Genomic DNA, 18,166 nt, shown 5'->3' with positions numbered 1-18,166 from the left:
CAAGTTCGTTCTTTTCCCTGGATGTCACTTCTTTTGCAATTTGGGGTAGTTTGGGCCATTGAAATATCTTCATAAAAAGAAGCAATTGCCTGATGTTTTCCTCGATGTTTAGTTGGAGGAGCTTATTCCAGGGAGAACTCTGCACGTTCAGCTCAGTGTAAATGGTTGGAGAAACTTAACCACAGTCATAATATGAAATTATTTTCAGTATAATGGCAATAATGCTAATTAGTGCTAAGGGACTTTGGCCTTTGAGGTTTTGATCAGCAGTACCTTTTTTTTTTTTTTTTTTTTGAGACAGAGTTTCGCTTTGTTGTCCAGGCTAGAGTGAGTGCCGTGGCGTCAGCCTAGCTCACAGCAACCTCAAACTCCTGGGCTCAAGCGATCCTCCTGCCTCAGCCTCCCGAGTAGCTGGGACTACAGGCATGTGCCACCATGCCCGGCTAATTTTTTATATATATATCAGTTGGCCAATTAATTTCTTTCTATTTATAGTAGAGACGGGGTCTCACTCTTGCTCAGGCTGGTTTTGAACTCCTGACCTTGAGCAATCCGCCCGCCTCGGCCTCCCAAGAGCTAGGATTACAGGCGTGAGCCACAGCGCCCGGCCAGCAGTACCTTTTGAGAGATCCATAGGGTTCATACAGCCTTCCTTGGGAAATTTATGGCCTGAGGCTAGATGGGTTTCTGGAATGAAGTGTTTACAAAATAATAGGATCTACTGTCATGTAACTGTAGATAATTTATAGGGTAATGTGAAAGGCATTTAAAGTAATAACTCGAGCGATAGTGACTTTGGACTCTTATTTGGTCCCTCACTCATGCTACAGTTAAACAGGGATGAATTAAGAGTTACTTAATAAAAGAAGGGCTGTTTTTCGAAGGAGAGGTTATTTTGCATAAGTTTAGATGGCTTGGAGCACTGGATTAAAGTATTGTGAAATTGACTTGTCCATTATAAATACAAATAAGAAACTTCCAAGTTACTCTATAAAGGAATAAGCTACTGTGACAGGTATTGAGCTTGCTTTCTCTACTAAGCAGGGGCTAGTTGATCCCTAATGAGATTTTATAGAAAGATTTCCTGCATTAAATATTGGGTCAGACCAGATGATTTCAAGTACAATTCTATAGTTTATGATAGTACTTCCAGTGAACCACATACACTACACTTTTCCATAACTTAAGTCTCTTATTTACAAAAAGGATAATGTCCAAAACATCTGTTACTCATACTTTGGGAAGGCTTGCACCAGTGGCAGAAATTTGTTGTTTAATATCTTCCAATTTTTTTTTTTTTTTTGAGACAGTCTTGCTTTGTTGTCCAGGCTAGAGTGAGTGCCGTGGCGTCAGTCTAGCTCACAGCAACCTCAAACTCCTGGGCTCAAGCGATCCTACTGCCTCAGCCTCCCGAGTAGCTGGGACTACAGGCATGTGCCACCATGCCCGGCTAATTTTATATATATATCAGTTGGCCAATTAATTTCTTTCTATTTATAGGAGAGACGGGGTCTTGCTCTTGCTCAGGCTGGTTTTGAACTCCTGACCTTGAGCCACCTCGCCCGGCCTCTTCCAATTTTTTTAATCCTCAGTTATAGAAATCCCACAGAACTCCTCATAGAGAAATCCTATATTGTGAGCATGTTTTAAATGGTATTACTTCTGGGATGTTTTTATAATGGGAATTCTATGTCTTTCCTCTCTTAATTTTACCTATTTGAGCTAACAGTCACTGTAATAAGCTTTCTAGAAGAAACAAATGTAGAAAACTAGAAGGTTGGTTTTTGATGAAAGAGATTCATGGCTTGTTATTTCATCGTTGTGCTAAAATGGTTTTGTATGTATATGCTTTAGATTTCAGAAGAAAGTGGTATCTTCTTTTCCTAAGACAGTTCTGACGGGAGGAATGGATAACCGGTACCTGGTGTTAGCAGTCAATATTGTGCAAGATGAAGAGGGAAACCATGAAAAGCACCTAATCATCACTGCTCACCAGTCACTACAATGTAAAGATCGGTGCATCCTTAGGAATGACTGGTAATTTTTGTATGACTTTTAGCTCTGGTTTGGCAGGGTCTTAAGGGTACCATCTTAAAATCCCATCAAATATCTTGTGTGGATGTTACCATAATTGTTAAGAAGGGAGTATCTGCTGTGAGCTAGGCTGACGCCACGGCACTCACTCTAGCCTGGGCAACAAAGCGAGACTCTGTCTCAAAAAAAAAAAAAAAGAAGGGAGTATTTTGAACCTGGCTTAATTCTGCATGCAAATTGTATTGATTACCCCAGCATCTCTAGTCTCTTATTCCAAAAGTTGATTTTTATTGTCATTTGAAAGTCAAGTACAAAGGGGCTTATTTTTTTTTTTTTTTTTTTTTTTTTTTTGAGACAGAGTCTCGCTTTGTTGTCCAGGCTAGAGTGAGTGCCGTGGCGTCAGCCTAGCTCACAGCAACCTCAAACTCCTGGGCTCGAGCGATCCTTCTGCCTCAGCCTCCCGAGTAGCTGGGACTACAGGCATGCGCCACCATGCCCGGCTAATTTTTTATATATATATCAGTTGGCCAATTAATTTCTTTCTATTTATAGTAGAGATGGGGTCTCGCTCTTGCTCAGGCTGGTTTTGAACTCCTGACCTTGAGCAATCCGCCCGCCTCGGCCTCCCAAGAGCTAGGATTACAGGCGTGAGCCACCGCGCCCGGCCCAAAGGGGCTTATTAATGATGACTTCCTATTTCCCAGTATATTCTGTTTTAAGGTTGGAGCTTAAAACTCATGGTATGAGGTTGGGCACCGTGACTCACGCCTGCCTATAATCCTAGCTCTCTGGGAGGCCTAGGTAGGTGGATTGCTCAAGGTCAGGAATGTGAAACCAGCCTGAGCAAGAGCGAGACCCCGTCTCCACTAGAAATAGAAAGAAATTAATTGGCCAACTAATATATATATAAAAAATTAGCTGGACATGGTGGCACATGCCTGTAGTCCCAGCCACTCGGGAGGCCGAGGCAGCAGGATTGCTTGAGCCCAGGAGTTTGAGGTTGTTGTGAGCTAGGCTGACGCCATGGCACTCACTCTAGCCTGGGCAACAAAGTGAGACTCTGTTTCAAAAACAAACAAAACAAAACTCATGGTGTGCTGGGCACAGTGGCTCATGTCCTGGCACCTCAGGCAGCTGAGGTGGGAGGGTTGCTTGAGACCAGTAGTTTGAGACCAACTTGAGCAACATGGTGAGACTGTCTCTAGAAAAAAATTAAAAAGTTAGCCAGGTGTGATGGCATGCCTCTGTAGTCCTAGCTACTCAAGAGGCTTAGGTGGAAGGATCCCTTGAGCCCAGGAGTTTGAAGTGACAGCGAGCTATGACTGGGCCACTTTACTCTAACCTGGACAATAGGGGGAGACACTCTCTTAAAAAAAAAACCAAAAAACCCCGCAGAATTCAGAAATAATTATTTCTTCTTCAGATAAAATGCTCATTTATTTTTTAAGCTTTCCTAATTTATCTTTTTTTTTTTTTTTTTTTTTTTGAGACAGAGTCTCGCTTTGTTGTCCAGGCTAGAGTGAGTGCCGTGGCGTCAGCCTAGCTCACAGCAACCTCAAACTCCTGGGCTCGAGTGATCCTTCTGCCTCAGCCTCCCGGGTAGCTGGGACTACAGGCATGCGCCACCATGCCCGGCTAATTTTTTATATATATATCAGTTGGCCAATTAATTTCTTTCTATTTATAGTAGAGACGGGGTCTCGCTCTTGCTCAGGCTGGTTTTGAACTTGAGCAATCCGCCCGCCTCGGCCTCCCAAGAACTAGGATTACAGGCGTGAGCCACAGCGCCCGGCCTCCTAATTTATCTTTTATTCTTTTTTTTTTTTTTTTTTGAGACAGAGTCTCACTTTGCTGCCCAGGCTAGAGTGAGTGCCGTGGCGTCAGCCTAGCTCACAGCAACCTCAAACTTCTGGGCTCAAGCAATCCTACTGTCTCAGCCTCCCAAGTAGCTGGGACCACAGGCATGCGCCACCATGCCTGGCTAATTTTTTCTATATATATTAGTTGGCCAATTAATTTCTTCCTATTTCTAGTAGAGACAGGGTCTCACTCTTGCTCGGGCTCGTTTTGAACTCCTGACCTTGAGCGATCCGCCCTCCTCAGCCTCCCAGAGAGCTAGGATTACAGGCATGAGCCGCCACGCCTGGCCTCCTAATACATTTAAATGTAGGAACCTAAACTATGTGTTAATATTTATACCTTAACTTTGCTGTATTTTCAGGTGCTCTGTACCAGTAGAGCCAGGGGATATCATTCATTTGGAGGGAGACTGCACAGCTGGTACTTGGATAATAGATAAACATTTTGGATATTTGATTCTATATCCAGACATGCTGATTTCTGGCACAAGCATAGCCAGTAGTATTCGTTGTATGAGAAGAGCTGTCCTTAGTGAAACGTTCAGGGTAAGTAATATTAACTACTGATGTTTTTATAGGGTCTTACGAGTTTATAGAGTATTTTTACATTTTTATTTCATTTAATCTAGCAGTTCTGGATTTATTAATGCAGTATTAATTTATTAAAATGCAGTATTAATCAGTTGCATTTTACAGATGAGGAAAATGGGCTGAGAAAGGTTAAGTGACTTGCCCACAGTCATGTAGCTAGTAAGTGGCAGTGCTGGGACTCAAGACGATGTGCCTGAGTCCTTTGAATCTTATTCAACACTTAATATAAATAAGTAGGTATAATGATAAGAAAATTAATTTAAGTAAAACTTATTCAGTACATCTAGGCATTTCTAAAGTTGGCTTCAAGTAGTTCTCAATAAACAATCAATGTACAGGTCTCTTTTAAAAACATTAGTTTGGAATATTTAAAAAACATATATAGGCCGGGCGCAGTGGCTCACACCTGTAATCGTAGCACTCTGGGAGGCCGAGGCGGAGGATCGTTTGAGCTCTGGAGTTAGAGACCAGCCTGAGCAAAAGTGTCTCTATAAAAAATAGAAAGAAATTAACTGGACAGCTAAAATATATATATATATGGAAAAAATTAGCCAGGCATGGTGGCGCATGCCTGTAGTCCCAGCTACTAGGAAAGCTGAGGCAGAATTGCTTGAGCCCAGGAGTTTGAGGTTGTGAGCTAGACTGACACCACGGCACTCTAGCCCAGGCAAGAGAGACTCTGTCTCAAAAAAAACCAGAAAAAACAAAGAGATCATTATAATAAATCTCCCTGTACAGAACATTAATAACCAACATTCCCAAATATTGTATTACTTTGTGAGTAAATGACAACTGAGAATTTTTTTAAAAACTTAAATATAGGCCCGGCGTGGTGGCTCACGCCTGTAATCCTAGCTCTCTGGGAGGCCAAGGCGGGCGGATTGCTTGAGGTCAGGAGTTCGAAACCAGCCTGAACAAGAGCGAGACCCCATCTCTACTAGAAATAGAAAGAAAATTAATTGGCCAACTAATACATACAGAAAAAATTAGCCGGGCATGGTGGCGCATGCCTGTAGTCCCAGCTACTAGAGAGTCTGAGGCAGTAGGATCGCTTGAGCCCAGGAGTCTGAGGTTGCTGTGAGCTAGGCTGCCGCCATGGCACTCACTCTAGCCTGGGCAACAAAGCAAGACTCTGTCTCAAAAAAAAAAAAACAAACAAAAAAAAGTTAATTGAGAAATAAATACTCTTTCTTTTTTGAATGGAGAGAACTTTCTTGCCAAAGATCTCTGCTGTAGGTTTAAATGATATCTTTTTACATGAGTTTATGAGCTGTGCCTTTATTGACTTTTGTATTTGGGTAGATTATAAAAGTGAAATTAAGAAAAAGAATACTTTTTTCTTCTTGTTTTGTTTAAAATTTCATGTCAGATAAGTAATGTGCTGACATTGAAACAAGGTTTGAGGGAGGCACATGTCACATATGTATGAACACCCAATCCTGCTAATTATGAACTATAAAAGGATCAGAAGAATACTTTTAAATTATTAAATATTTGAGAATATGTTCAACTTTTTCATATTGATTATTTTTTTCAAAAGGGAAATATATTGATTTTACAAATAACTCATACTTGTAAAATAATGCAGATAATTCTGAATTAGAAGAAAGTGAAATTTACCTGTAATCCCACCCACCAGAAAAACCTTTTTTTTTTCTTTTTGAGACAGAGTCTTGTTCTCTTACCCTAGGTAGGGTCCAGTGTCATCGTCATAGCTCACTGCAACCTCGAACTCCTGGGCTCAAGCAATTCTCTTGCCTAAGTCTCCCAAGTAGTTGGAATTACAGGTGTACACCTTGCTGCCTAGCTAATTTTTCTACTTTTAGTAGAGATGGCTCTTGCTCAGGCTGGCCTTGAACTCCTGAGCTCAAGCCATCCTCCCATCTCTGCCTCCCAGAGTTTAGGATTACAGCCATGAGCCACTGAGCCCAGCATTAGAAAAAACCTTTTCTTACCAGTGTGTTTTGGCTATGATGGTTTAATAGATTAGATAATAAATATACAATCATGTCTGTTAATATATTGTGAAATAAAATGTTTGTATGATTTGCTTCCATAAATATGTTGTGAAACAAAATATTCATATGATTTGTTTCGTAGAGCTCTGATCCAGCCACACATCAGATGCTAATTGGTACGGTTCTTCATGAGGTATTTCAAAAAGCAATAAGTGATAGCTTTGCCCCAGAAAAGCTACAAGAGCTTGCTTTTCAAACTATTCAAGAAATAAAGCATTTGAAGGAAATGTAAGTAGTTATGAGAATTATTACAGGTATGATTTTATTATATAACTTCTTTCCTAGGATCTGTAAGGTATTTGGATATTAGACTATTCAGGAAGTTAGTGGAATCCAGAATGCAGATTCCAAGGTTGCAGTATTCTTTTATAACCTGGTGAAGTTTCTGAAATTGCACAACAGCAACTCTCTGCATAAAAATATATATATTCAGGCCGGGCACGGTGGCTCACGCCTGTAATCCTAGCACTCTGGGAGGCCGAGGCGGGCGGATTGCTCGAGGCTGGGAGTTCGAAACCATCCTGAGCGAGACCCCGTCTCTACTAAAAATAGAAATAAATTAATTGACCAACTAAAAATATATATACAAAAAAAAAAAAAAAACTAGCCGGGCATGGTGGCACATGCCTGTAGTCCCAGCTACTTGGGAGGCTGAGGCAGGAGGATCGCTTGAGCCCAGGAGTTTGAGGTTGCTGTGAGCTAGGCTGATGCCACGGCACTCACTCTAGCCTGGGCAACAAAAGTGAGACTCTGTCTCAAAAAAAAAAAAAAAAATATATATATATATATATATATATATTCTGTGTGTAAGCACAACATGTTTTTTGGCTGCTGTCAGAGAATGTGTAAAAAACTTTTTTACATAATTCTAGAAGTAGTGCGCTATAGTGGAAATTATATGGGTTTGGAAATCAGATGAAGTAGTTTCAGAATCTAACTTTGCTAGTTTTATGACTAAAAAAGTTCCATACAGATTCTGAAAAAGGTGATAATACCTATTTTTGCATACTTTTTGTGCCAGTGGAGATGACATAGGTAAACCCACAAATGGCTAATTGATATTTTACATGGGACTTCCTATAGAGATATTGGCGTTATACCATCTGTATTCTTTTTTTTTTTTTTTTTGAGACAGAGTCTCACTTTTGTTGCCCAGGCTAGAGTGAGTGCTGTGGTGTCAGCCTAGCTCACAGCAACCTCAAACTCCTGGGCTCAAGCGATCCTCCTGCCTCAGCCTCCCGAGTAGCTGGGACTACAGGCACGCACCACCATGCCCGGCTAATTTTTTTGTATATATACTTGTAGTTGGTCAATTAATTTCTTTCTATTTTTAGTAGAGACAGGGTCTCGCTCAGGCTGGTTTCTAACTCCCGACCTCGAGCAATCCTTCCGCCTCAGCCTCCCAGAGTGCTAGGATTACAGGCGTGAGCCACCACGCCCGGCTGAAGTGTATTCTTGACTTGTATAAAGTCCATCTTTTTTTCACAGAATTTTTCCTTTTTTTTTTTTTGGCTAGTCAAGTGAAGCAGTAGGACGAAAATGTTTTTATTAGTGGTGCTTTTGCTTTCCAGACTAGTTGATATAAACCTATATTTCCCAGTCTATAGTTCTGTGGTTAATACTATTTATACAGGAAAAGTGTTTTGTAAAATTTCACACAAGTGATTTACTAATGACATACAATTTGTTCTATGGACATTTTTGAGGCCTGTCATATGCCAGGCACTGTGTTAAGTGGTTTCAGACATCATATAATCTGACATCAACTTATTATATGAAACAACTGAAGCACAGAGACTTGCTATGGCCACACCACATGTCATTCAGAATATGAGTAGATTTAATAGTTTGGGCTTTATTAATTTAGTTTCATTTTCTCCTTATTTGCTACTTTTTATTACAAAGTTTTGGCTTTTTTGTCAAACTCTAATTGGCATATGATAATATGTTATGTGTTGGATATTATATATTATTGTCATGAAACAAACCGTATCAAACTTTAGTCTCTTAAAATGACAAACATCTGTTATCGCTATTTCTTTAGGTCAGGAATTGGAGGTGGCTTAGGTTTGTGGTTCTCCCATGTGGTTCTTTCATGTGGGGCTGCAGTCACCTGAAGATTTGACTTGGGTGGGAGGGAGGATCCACCTCCAAGGTGGCTTACTCACATAACTTTTGGCAGGAGGGCTCACTTCTCCAAAGGGTGGCCTGAGGTGTGCTCATGACATAGCAGCAGCTTCCTGCAGATTTAGGGGTCCAAGTACAAGACCAAGACAGGAGCTGTAGTGCCTTTTATAACCTAGTCTCTGAATTTGTACATTGTCACATTTTTGTTTGTTTGTTTTTTAAATTTTTTTTCTATTTTATTTTTATTTAGTTTTATTTATTTCTTCAGCCAGCTTACTCTAGAGACATTCTCACTTTATTTTTTTGGTACAAGTTACTAAGTCCACCTCTTCCTCAATGATAGAGGACTTAGTAGGTGCCATCTTTTGAAGGGAGTGTCAAAGAATTTGTTGGCATATTTAATTTTTTTAAATTTACCTAATTTTTAAAATTGAATAAAAATTGTATATATTTATCACATACAACATGAGGTTTTGAACTGTGTATATACTAGAATGGCTCAGTTAAGCTAATTAACATGTATTACCTCACATACTTATCTTTTGTGGTAAGACCACTTAATTAAAATCTACTCTTAGCAATTTTCAAAATAAAATAACATTGTTTTTGACTATAGTCAACATGTTGTATAAGAGATCTCTTGAACTTATTCCTCCTATATAATTGAAATTTTGTATCTTTTGACCCAACATCTATTCTCCCATTCCTTGTGGACATATTTTAAACCACCACAGATGTTAGGGTCTAGGTCCCAACCTGTTTAATGAAGAACCCAGCTTGAAAAAAAGATAAAGAAAACAAGGTTTTTGATCAGAGAGACTTAATTTTATGAAATCCATGTATTAAACCTTATGCACTTTGCATAATGGAGTGTCTCTCATGCCCCCTCAACATCTGTTACTATTTTTCACTAATTTCTTTTCTTTTTTTTTTTTTTTTTTTTTTGCGACAGAGTCTCACTCTATTGCCCGGGCTAGAGTTCCGTGGCATCAGCCTAGCTCACAGCAACCTCAAATTCCTGGGCTCAAGCAATCTTTCTGCCTCAGCCTCCCAAGTAGCTGGGACTACAGGCATGTGCCACCATGCCTGGCTAATTTTTCTATTTTTTGTAGAGACGGAGTCTTGCTCTGGCTCAGGCTGGTCTCCAACTCCCTGCCTCAAGAAATCTTCCTGCCTCAGCCTCCTAAAACAACAGTTCCAGAGTTCTTTTCTATCGTTTCTCATAGATTCTTTTCCCTTGGTACAGAGAAAGATTGTTCATGCTCATTATATGGATAAAAGACTGGGATTGAAAATCCTACCTTAAGTACCTTAATAATCTCTGGAAAGTCTAGGCTGTTACATGTCATTTGCTGACACTTGGCTAAAATTGACAAAGGAGACTTCAGATGCAGAAGGCATTAACCAGTATGGACTGTGTTGGAAACTTTTGGATTTCTTGGGAGTCCTGGTCTGTAAAAAGTAAAACACTAGTTTTGCTAAGAAACCAGAAAAAGGAACCTAAGCAGATCATAACAATGAAGGGAGGTTCCTGTATGGTTAGAGAAAGTAATTTAGGACAAAGATTATCTAATTGCACAGGTTTTTAAAAAAGGTACTATTTCTAACTAGCTTATGCATTTGTATATACTATATGTTTTTGTAACAGTACAAGAGAATATATAGTAAAAGTAAGTCCCTTCTACCCCATTCCTTTAGTCAGTTTCTTATCCTAGAGGCAGCCACTTTTTTCAGTTTCTTGTATTTTCATCCATGGAAACGTCAAGGATTTATGTGTGATACTGTACATACTATACATATTATTGTGCTCTTAAACATTAAATCTTGGAGATTTTTCAACATATGTACTTAATGAGCTATCTCATTTTTAAATTAATAGTGGCATAGTGTTTCACTGTATAGCTTAAGTAGTCCCATGACATTTAAATTTTTGATTTTATAAAAAATGCTATAATAAATACTTTTTACATCCTTCATCTTGTAGCAGTTCAAGTATATTTCTGGATTCAATACCTAGAGGTGGAATTGCTAGCTCAGAGGGTATATGCATTTAAACATCCATATACTCTTTATCCAGATCTGATAAGCTTTTTCATTAGTGTTTTCTCTCCCCTACCCTCCAACTATAGATTTTTTCCTAAATCATATGGGAATAAATCATATACATCATGGTCTTTTACCTCTCTAAGTACTTAAGTAAGTAATTCCTAAGAGTAAGATTTTTCTTTTATGTAACCACATATAACATTGATACAATAGTTTTATGTGAACAACTACTTTTCAAATTTCAGTTTTGTCAGTTGTCCAATAATGTCCTTTTTTTTTTTTTTTTAAAGACCAGGTCAGCTGGGCATGGTGGCTCACGCCTGTAATCCTAGCACTCTGGGTGGCCGAGTTGGGTGGATCATTTGAGCTCAGGAGTTGGAGACCAACCTGAGCAAGAGCGAGACCCCATTTCTACTAAAAATAAAAGACATTAGCCGGACAACTAAAATATATAGGAAAAAAATTAGCCAGGTGTGGTGGCACATGCCTGTAGTCCCAGCTACTCGGGAGGCTGAGGCAGGAGGATCACTTGAGCCCAGGAGTTGGAGGTTGCTGGAGGCTAGGCTGATGCCAGGGCACTCTAGCCTGGGCAACAGAGTGAGATTCTGTCTTGAAAAAAAAAGAAGAGACAGGGTCTTACTCTGTTGCCCAGGCAAGAGTGTGGTGGTGTGATCATAACATACTGCAGCCTTGAACTCCTGGAATCAAGCAGTCCTCCTACCTCAGCCTCCCAAGTAGCTGGGGCTAAAGGTGCTTGCCAGCATGCACAGCTAATTTTTAAAATTTTTGTAGAGATGGAGATTCACTATGTTGTCCAGGGTGGTCTCAAACTCCTGGCCTCAAGTGATTCTCCCACCTTGGCCTCCCAAGCATTAGGATTACAAGCATGACCCATCATGCCTGGCCAATAATGCCCTTTATAGAATTTTTTTCCTTTAGTACAGGATCCAGTCTTAGTGCATTTAAAATTTTGATAGGTATTGCCAAATTGTTCTTTATGGACATTGTCCCAGTTTACATTTCTCTTGGCAATATATTGAGTCCTTGTTGCCCATGTTCTCACCTGTATCATCTTTAATCAACTGGAAGCTATGTGATTTCAAACAGCCTTTTGCAAGGATAACATTCACCTTGGGTAGTCTGAATATGTGTTTCTCTGGATCTTTTAGGATACTTTGGTATTAGCAGTTGCTTCCTGGCTTAAGGAATTTCAGCTTTTCTTTCAACCTGAGGTTGCTGTTGTGCTCAAGACAATTTTGGCAGAGCTCTAGAGTTGCTGATTTTGTCTTTTCTGCTGAACTGGCTCTCTCAGAGGGCTAACACCACTCTGCTCTCTTAGTCTTGGTAAGCTGGAGGTAGTGGAAACCTAGGAAAGTAGGAGCTTATTAAATTTGGTATTAGAAATATTGCACATTCAGTCCAGAAATAGTATGAAAAAAAAAAAAAAAAAAAAAAGAAATATTGCACAGTTTTTATTTGGTAAATATGTAGTATCCTGGAGTTTCATATTTGCCGAATGTGCTATTTTGCTACCTTCCGCATGTGAGAAAAATTATAAATTGTATCTTTTAAAAATAGTTTGCAGATTGTTGGAGGCTGTGTCAATACTCAAGTGAACTCACACCAGCAGGGAGAAAATAATGGCAGGTAGATTGTTATAAAAGTATAGAAGGGAGTGTATAGGGGTTAAGAACTTAGGTTCCAAAGCTAGAGCTGTGTGTCCTTTGAAAGTTACGTAACTTCTGGGTTTCAGTTTCCTCAGCTATAAAATGGAGGTGATAATAATAGTACCTCTGTCATAGAGTTATAAGGAGGATTGAAGGCATTTATTCATGTGAAGCATCTAGAATTATGCCTGGCCTATAGTTAGCACAATATAGTATTCCTTCTTATCATCATCATCCTTATATCTTAATGAATTCTTAGCATAAGCTAAGTACTTTACCATATATTGTTTCATTTAATCCTCATTTAATCCACAACTAACTCTGTGAGGTAGTTACTAATATTATCTCCACGTTACAGAGGAGGAAACAGGCTTAATTAACAGTGAATTGCCCCAAGTCTTATGTCTGGTTAGTATGGAGTTAAGTGTGATCTGACGCACAAACTGATACGCTCTTTAACACTGTAGCACAGTTATTAAGATTGGGAAGCTTAAATATAAAGAAGGAACTGGAAGAACCATCCTGTAAGGGTAAGTCTACAGTAATTCTCAATATTTTCTGGTCTTAGGACCCCTTTACACTAAAAAATTATTAAGGACTATAAAGAACCTTTGTTTATGTGGCTTGTATCTATAGATAATTACTGTATCAGAAATACTGAAATAAAGTGTTTATTAACTCATTTAAAATGAAAAATATTTAAAAATAATGACCCATCCATGTTAACATAAATAACATTTTAATGAAAAATTTTTATTTTGACAAAAACATGTAACAAGATGAGTGGCATTATTTTACATTTTTGCAAATTTTTGAAATGTCTGCCTTAATACAAGATCGCTATTTTCTCATGTCTGCTTATGCATTCAATATCTTATGCAATATCTTATGCATTCAATATCTTACTATTAGCTTACATATAGCTTCAGGAAACACTGTGATGCTTGAGAGAATGAAAGTAAAAAGACAAATAATATCTTAGTATTGTTATAACATAATTTTTTTTGTTTCTGCTGATTTGTGATGCAAGAAGTTAATGTTCCTTTACACAGTCCTTTCATGTTGTAATGCTGAGAGTATCTTTCTGTCCATATGATATGTTTTCCTTTTTTACATTTCTACTTTCCATTGCTTGGTTTCAGGAGCAACATCTTCTGTAGTTTCTTTTTTATCCCAAAGGCATAACTGGACCCCAATTAGACCTGGTATGGTATGAATTGGAGCAGATAATCTGAAATTCAGTGTCATGTCACTATTGTTTGGATGGTTTTTTTTAGTTTGGTAAAACACATATAAAATAAAAGTTACCATCTTAACCACTTTTAAGGATACAGTTTAGTGGCGTTAAGTATTATACATTCACGTTGTTGTATAACTGTCACCCCATCCATCTCCAGAACTCTTTCATCTTCTCAAATTAAAACTCTATACTCAGGCTGGGCGCGGTGGCTTACGCCTGTAATCCTAGCTCTTGGGAGGCCGAGGCGGGCGGATTGCTCAAGGTCAGGAGTTCAAAACCAGCCTGAGCAAGAGCGAGACCCCGTCTCTACTATAAATAGAAAGAAATTAATTGGCCAACTAATATATATAGAAAAAATTAGCCGGGCATGGTGGCGCATGCCTGTAGTCCCAGCTACTCAGGAGGCTGAGGCAGGAGGATTGCTTGAGCCCAGGAGTTTGAGGTTGCTGTGAGCTAGGCTGACGCCACGGCACTCACTCTAGCCTGGACAACAAAGCGAGACTCTGTCTCAAAAAAAAAGAAAAAAAAAAACTCTATACTCATTAAAATACAAATCCCTATTTTTCCCTCCTCTAGCCCCTAGCAACACCCATTCTACTTTCTGTTTCTATGATTTTGACAACTATAGGTACCTCACATAAGTGCAATCATACAGTATGTGTCCTTTAGTGACTGGCTTATTTCCCTTAGAATAATGTCCCAAGGTTCATCCATGTTGTAGCGTGTGCCAGAATTCCTTTATATGGCTGAATAATACTGTGTTGTGTGGGTATGCCACATTTTGTTGACCCATTTATTGGCTGATGGACACTTAGGTTCCTTTTTTTGTTTTGTTTTTTTTTTTTGAGAAAAGCCAGCATAAAGCACTTTTATTGCAATAATAAAACTTGAAACTCATATGTGGTGCTGGGGGGGAGAGGGGTAGCAACAATTTCTCTCACCAAATCACTACACAGGACAGCAAAGGGGTGAGAAGGAGCTGTGGGAGGAAAGTCAGGAAACTTCGAGATCAGCAGAGGGAGCCAAGCATCAAAAAACAGGAGATGCTGAGGCTGCGATGACCAGCATCATTTTCTTAAGAGAACATTCAAGGATTTGTCATGATGGCTGGGCTTTCATTGGGTGTTAAGTCTACAAACAGCACCTTCAATTTAAACTTTCAATTATTTTAAAGTTCTTAAATTTTGGGAAGTGGTGGAGCTTGGAAAGTTATGAGATTATAAAATTCCTGAAAGTCCATTAGAAAAACGACAGGATGGAAAAAAAAATAAGCCAGGCCACGAAGGCGGCTTCAGAGGTCCCTGCTGGCCCAGGGACAGATACCTGTAGTGTCCAACGTTGCAGTGAAAATGACCTGCTTTCAAAAGGCAGAGGGTTTAAGGGGGAGGGTAAGGTGGGGGGAAAGGCTCTCCCCCCTCCCCACTTCAGTTTTGGGTAGGGCTTTTAATTTAACCCAAGGACATCTCTCAACTTGGAGAACAATTCAGCCCTCAACAGCGCCTCAAATCTGCTATGGCTTTGCAGTGCAGCAGCAAGAATGTTTAATATATAATAGATAAAAATTTCATCCAAAAAAATAAAATAAAATAAAGATTCTTGCACCCCCCCCAAAAAAAAAAAACACCAATTCCTATTCTAAAGTTAACCCATAACTTGTGCTGTTTAATACCTGACCACATACTCAAGTGGAAACCTAGGTCCAAAAGACTGAAACTGAAATCTTCACCCCAAAATGAAAACAAAACGAGTAACTTGAGGTTTATGGCATATAGTTTAGGTAAACACACATACAAGGAGGAAGGGGAAGGGGAAATGGAGGTGTTGGAAGCAAAGCTGAGTGACAGAACACATTCAGTCGGGGTAGATGTTTATACAGAGTGTAGTGGAACATCAGGAAAAGCTCCATATGGATTCGTGTGCACACGTCTGGAGGCACGAGATCCCTCCATGGCCGATCCAAAAACAGGGAGCTAAGGGAGGAGGCCATTCTTGTCATTCAAGTTTCATAAGTTCCACGTCAAAGATGAGAGTAGCGTGTGGTGGGATGATGCCTGGGTGCCCAGTAGCGCCATACGCATAGTCTGGAGATATAGTCAGTTTGGCTCTCTGACCCACACTCATCTGGGCAACCCCTTCTTCCCAGCCTCGGATCACTTCCTGCTTGCCTAGCATAAACTTAAAGGGCTTGTTTCTGTCCCGGGAGGAATCAAATTTCTTTCCATCTTCAAGCATCCCGGTGTAGTGCACCACGCAGGTCTGGCCGCGCTTCGGGAAGGTACGCCCGTCTCCAGGGGACATGGTCTCCACCTGCACTCCCATGGCGGCGGCGGGCACTGGGCGGGCTTAGGTTCCTTTTTGAATGTTTTTGTCCTGAATTTGCTTTTTTCATATTTATGTTTTCATACTTAATATCTCTTATTTTGGCAGGTACCGCTTAAATCTGAGTCAAGATGAAATCAAACAAGAAGTAGAGGAGTATCTTCCTTCATTTTCTAAATGGGCTGGAGATTTCATGCATAAGAATACTTCATCTGACTTCCCTCAGATGCAGCTGTCTTTGTAAGAAACACGTTTTGTTTATATAGTGTTCATATTTTTTATACCAGGACTATATTCCATATGTCGAATTAAAGCCTTTTAAAGGTTGAGCTATTACAATTAGCCTTTTTGCTCGCTTATTTTATAAATTATGGTCCTGAGTATCTTTCTATGGCACAAAAGAATCTAATGAATAGAAAATTTTCTTTTTTTTTTCTTGAGACAGAGTCTCGTTTTGTTGCCTAGGCTAGAGTGAGTGCCATGGCGTCAGCCTAGCTCACAGCAACCTCAAACTCCTGGGCTCAAGCAATCCTTCTGCCTCAGCCTCCCGAGTAGCTGGGACTACAGGCATGCGCCACCATGCCTGGCTAATTTTTTCTATATATATTAGTTGGCCAATTAATTTCTTTCTATTTATAGTAGAGACGGGGTCTTGCTCTTGGTCAGGCTAGTTTTGAACTCCTGACCTTGAGCAATCCGCCCGCCTCAGCCTCCCAGAGAGCTAGGATTATAGGCGTGAGCCACTGCGCCTGGCCGAAAATTTTATTTTTATTATACTAAAATACTCTAATTTTGTATGTAGAAGTTTAAAATAAAATAGCCAGTTTATAAATATTTGAGGGAGGTCCTAATTTTTTTCATTTGATACTTTCATGTATTTTTCTATCATATATTGACTCTGTCATGTGTTGATTGTTATGGATTTGTGTATTTGTTTACTGTGTTTAGCTCTTTAATGCTGTTTGGCATTTCGTTTATTTTTCAAGTTTCTTTTTCCTTAAACTGGCATTGATATACTTTTATAGGCAATGCTTTGTTTCTTTTCTGTTATTCACCCATTCAGCAAATATTTATTAGGTGTCTAATGTGTGCTAAATAATGTTCTAGGTGCTTTGATTATAGTAGCAAAAAAAAATTCATCAAAACAGAAAACATCCTTCTTCGTGGAGTTTCTATACTACCGAACAAGTAAACAATAGGGTACCAGACTGATAAATGCAGTATAGAACAATGGGGAGGGTTAAAAGGAGGGGGCGAGTGGGTAGTAATGGTGGTAGGGATATTACTTCCACAGAGTGGTCGATGGAAATCCTTTCTATTAAGGTGGCATTTGAGCAGAAGCCTGAAGGAAGGGAAGTGGTGAGCCATGCCACTATCTCTAGGAAAGAAATGTTCTAGTCCGGGGAAACAGAAAGGGCAAAAGCCCTGCACCTGTCACATACTTGCAGTGTTCATAGCACCTCAAGGGGCCAGTGTGATTGGTGGCAGAGTGAGCCAGGAGAAGAGGAGTAGTTGCTCTTCTGGGGCCTCAGGAACCTGGTCAGGACTTCGGCTGCTGTTCTGATTAGATAGGAAGCCATTGAGGGTTTTGATGTGATTTACTTTCTTTTTAAACAGACAACATTTTATTTTTTATTTAAGTAGGTACGTCTTCCATTATATTAATACTCTCTGTTTTCTCAATATTCTCAATATTTATCTCATGACATTTTGTGATCCAGATAATTTGTTTTAAGATTTGTGAATCAGAGGCCGGGCGTGGTGGCTCGTGCCTGTAATCCTAGTACTCTGGGAGGCCGAGGCGGGCGGATTGATCGAGGTTAGGAGTTCAAAACCAGCCTGAGCAAGAGTGAGACCCCGTCTCTACTATAAATAGAAAGAAATTAATTGGCCAACTAATATATATAGAAAAAATATATAGAAACTAATATATATATAAAAAATTAGCCAGGCATGGTGGCGCATGCCTGTAGTCCCAGCTACTCGGGAGGCTGAGGCAGAAGGATTGCCTGAGCCCAGGAGTTTGAGGTTGCTGTGAGCTAGGCTGACGCCACGGCACTCACTCTAGCCTGGGCAACAAAGTGTGACTCTGTCTCAAAAAAAATTTAAAAAAGTGTAATGAGAGTGGGGTCAAGAGAGAATGGTAGAAGAGGATTTGGAGACAGGGAGTATAGGCTACTATATTGAAAGGTTCTTCTATGAAAGGGCAAACAGAAAAAGAATAGTAACCAGGGGCTTACTTGGGATTATGACTGCTGTGGTGTT

At 39.7% G+C, this 18,166-nt stretch overlaps 2 protein-coding genes and 1 non-coding gene across 3 annotated transcripts in view; 1 reads left to right on the top strand and 2 right to left on the bottom strand.

Annotated features, from left to right (window-relative positions):
• Positions 1-18,166, top strand: part of DNA2 (DNA replication helicase/nuclease 2) — a 50,266-nt gene that overhangs the window by 372 nt on the left and 31,728 nt on the right. The window contains exons 2-5 of the mRNA XM_012762679.3: positions 1,855-2,037; positions 4,256-4,439; positions 6,585-6,730; positions 16,010-16,141. Of these exons, the coding sequence (XP_012618133.1) occupies positions 1,855-2,037; positions 4,256-4,439; positions 6,585-6,730; positions 16,010-16,141 (645 nt within the window). The remainder of the gene's footprint in view (positions 1-1,854; positions 2,038-4,255; positions 4,440-6,584; positions 6,731-16,009; positions 16,142-18,166) is intronic.
• Positions 5,848-5,949, bottom strand: LOC142875833 (small nucleolar RNA U13). Its single transcript, XR_012923113.1, has one exon. It is a non-coding gene; the product is annotated as a small nucleolar RNA U13 (small nucleolar RNA).
• Positions 14,435-15,937, bottom strand: LOC142875544 (peptidyl-prolyl cis-trans isomerase FKBP1A-like). The gene has a single exon (XM_076010045.1). The coding sequence runs from the start codon at positions 15,899-15,901 to the stop codon at positions 15,575-15,577; it is 327 nt and encodes a 108-aa protein (XP_075866160.1). The 5' UTR covers positions 15,902-15,937; the 3' UTR covers positions 14,435-15,574.

The sequence above is a fragment of the Microcebus murinus genome, chromosome 14 (genome assembly GCF_040939455.1).
Source record: "Microcebus murinus isolate Inina chromosome 14, M.murinus_Inina_mat1.0, whole genome shotgun sequence".
Classification (NCBI taxonomy): domain Eukaryota; kingdom Metazoa; phylum Chordata; class Mammalia; order Primates; family Cheirogaleidae; genus Microcebus; species Microcebus murinus.
The sequence above is the reverse complement of the archived record's forward strand: the minus strand, read 5'-3'. Positions and strand labels throughout refer to the sequence as shown.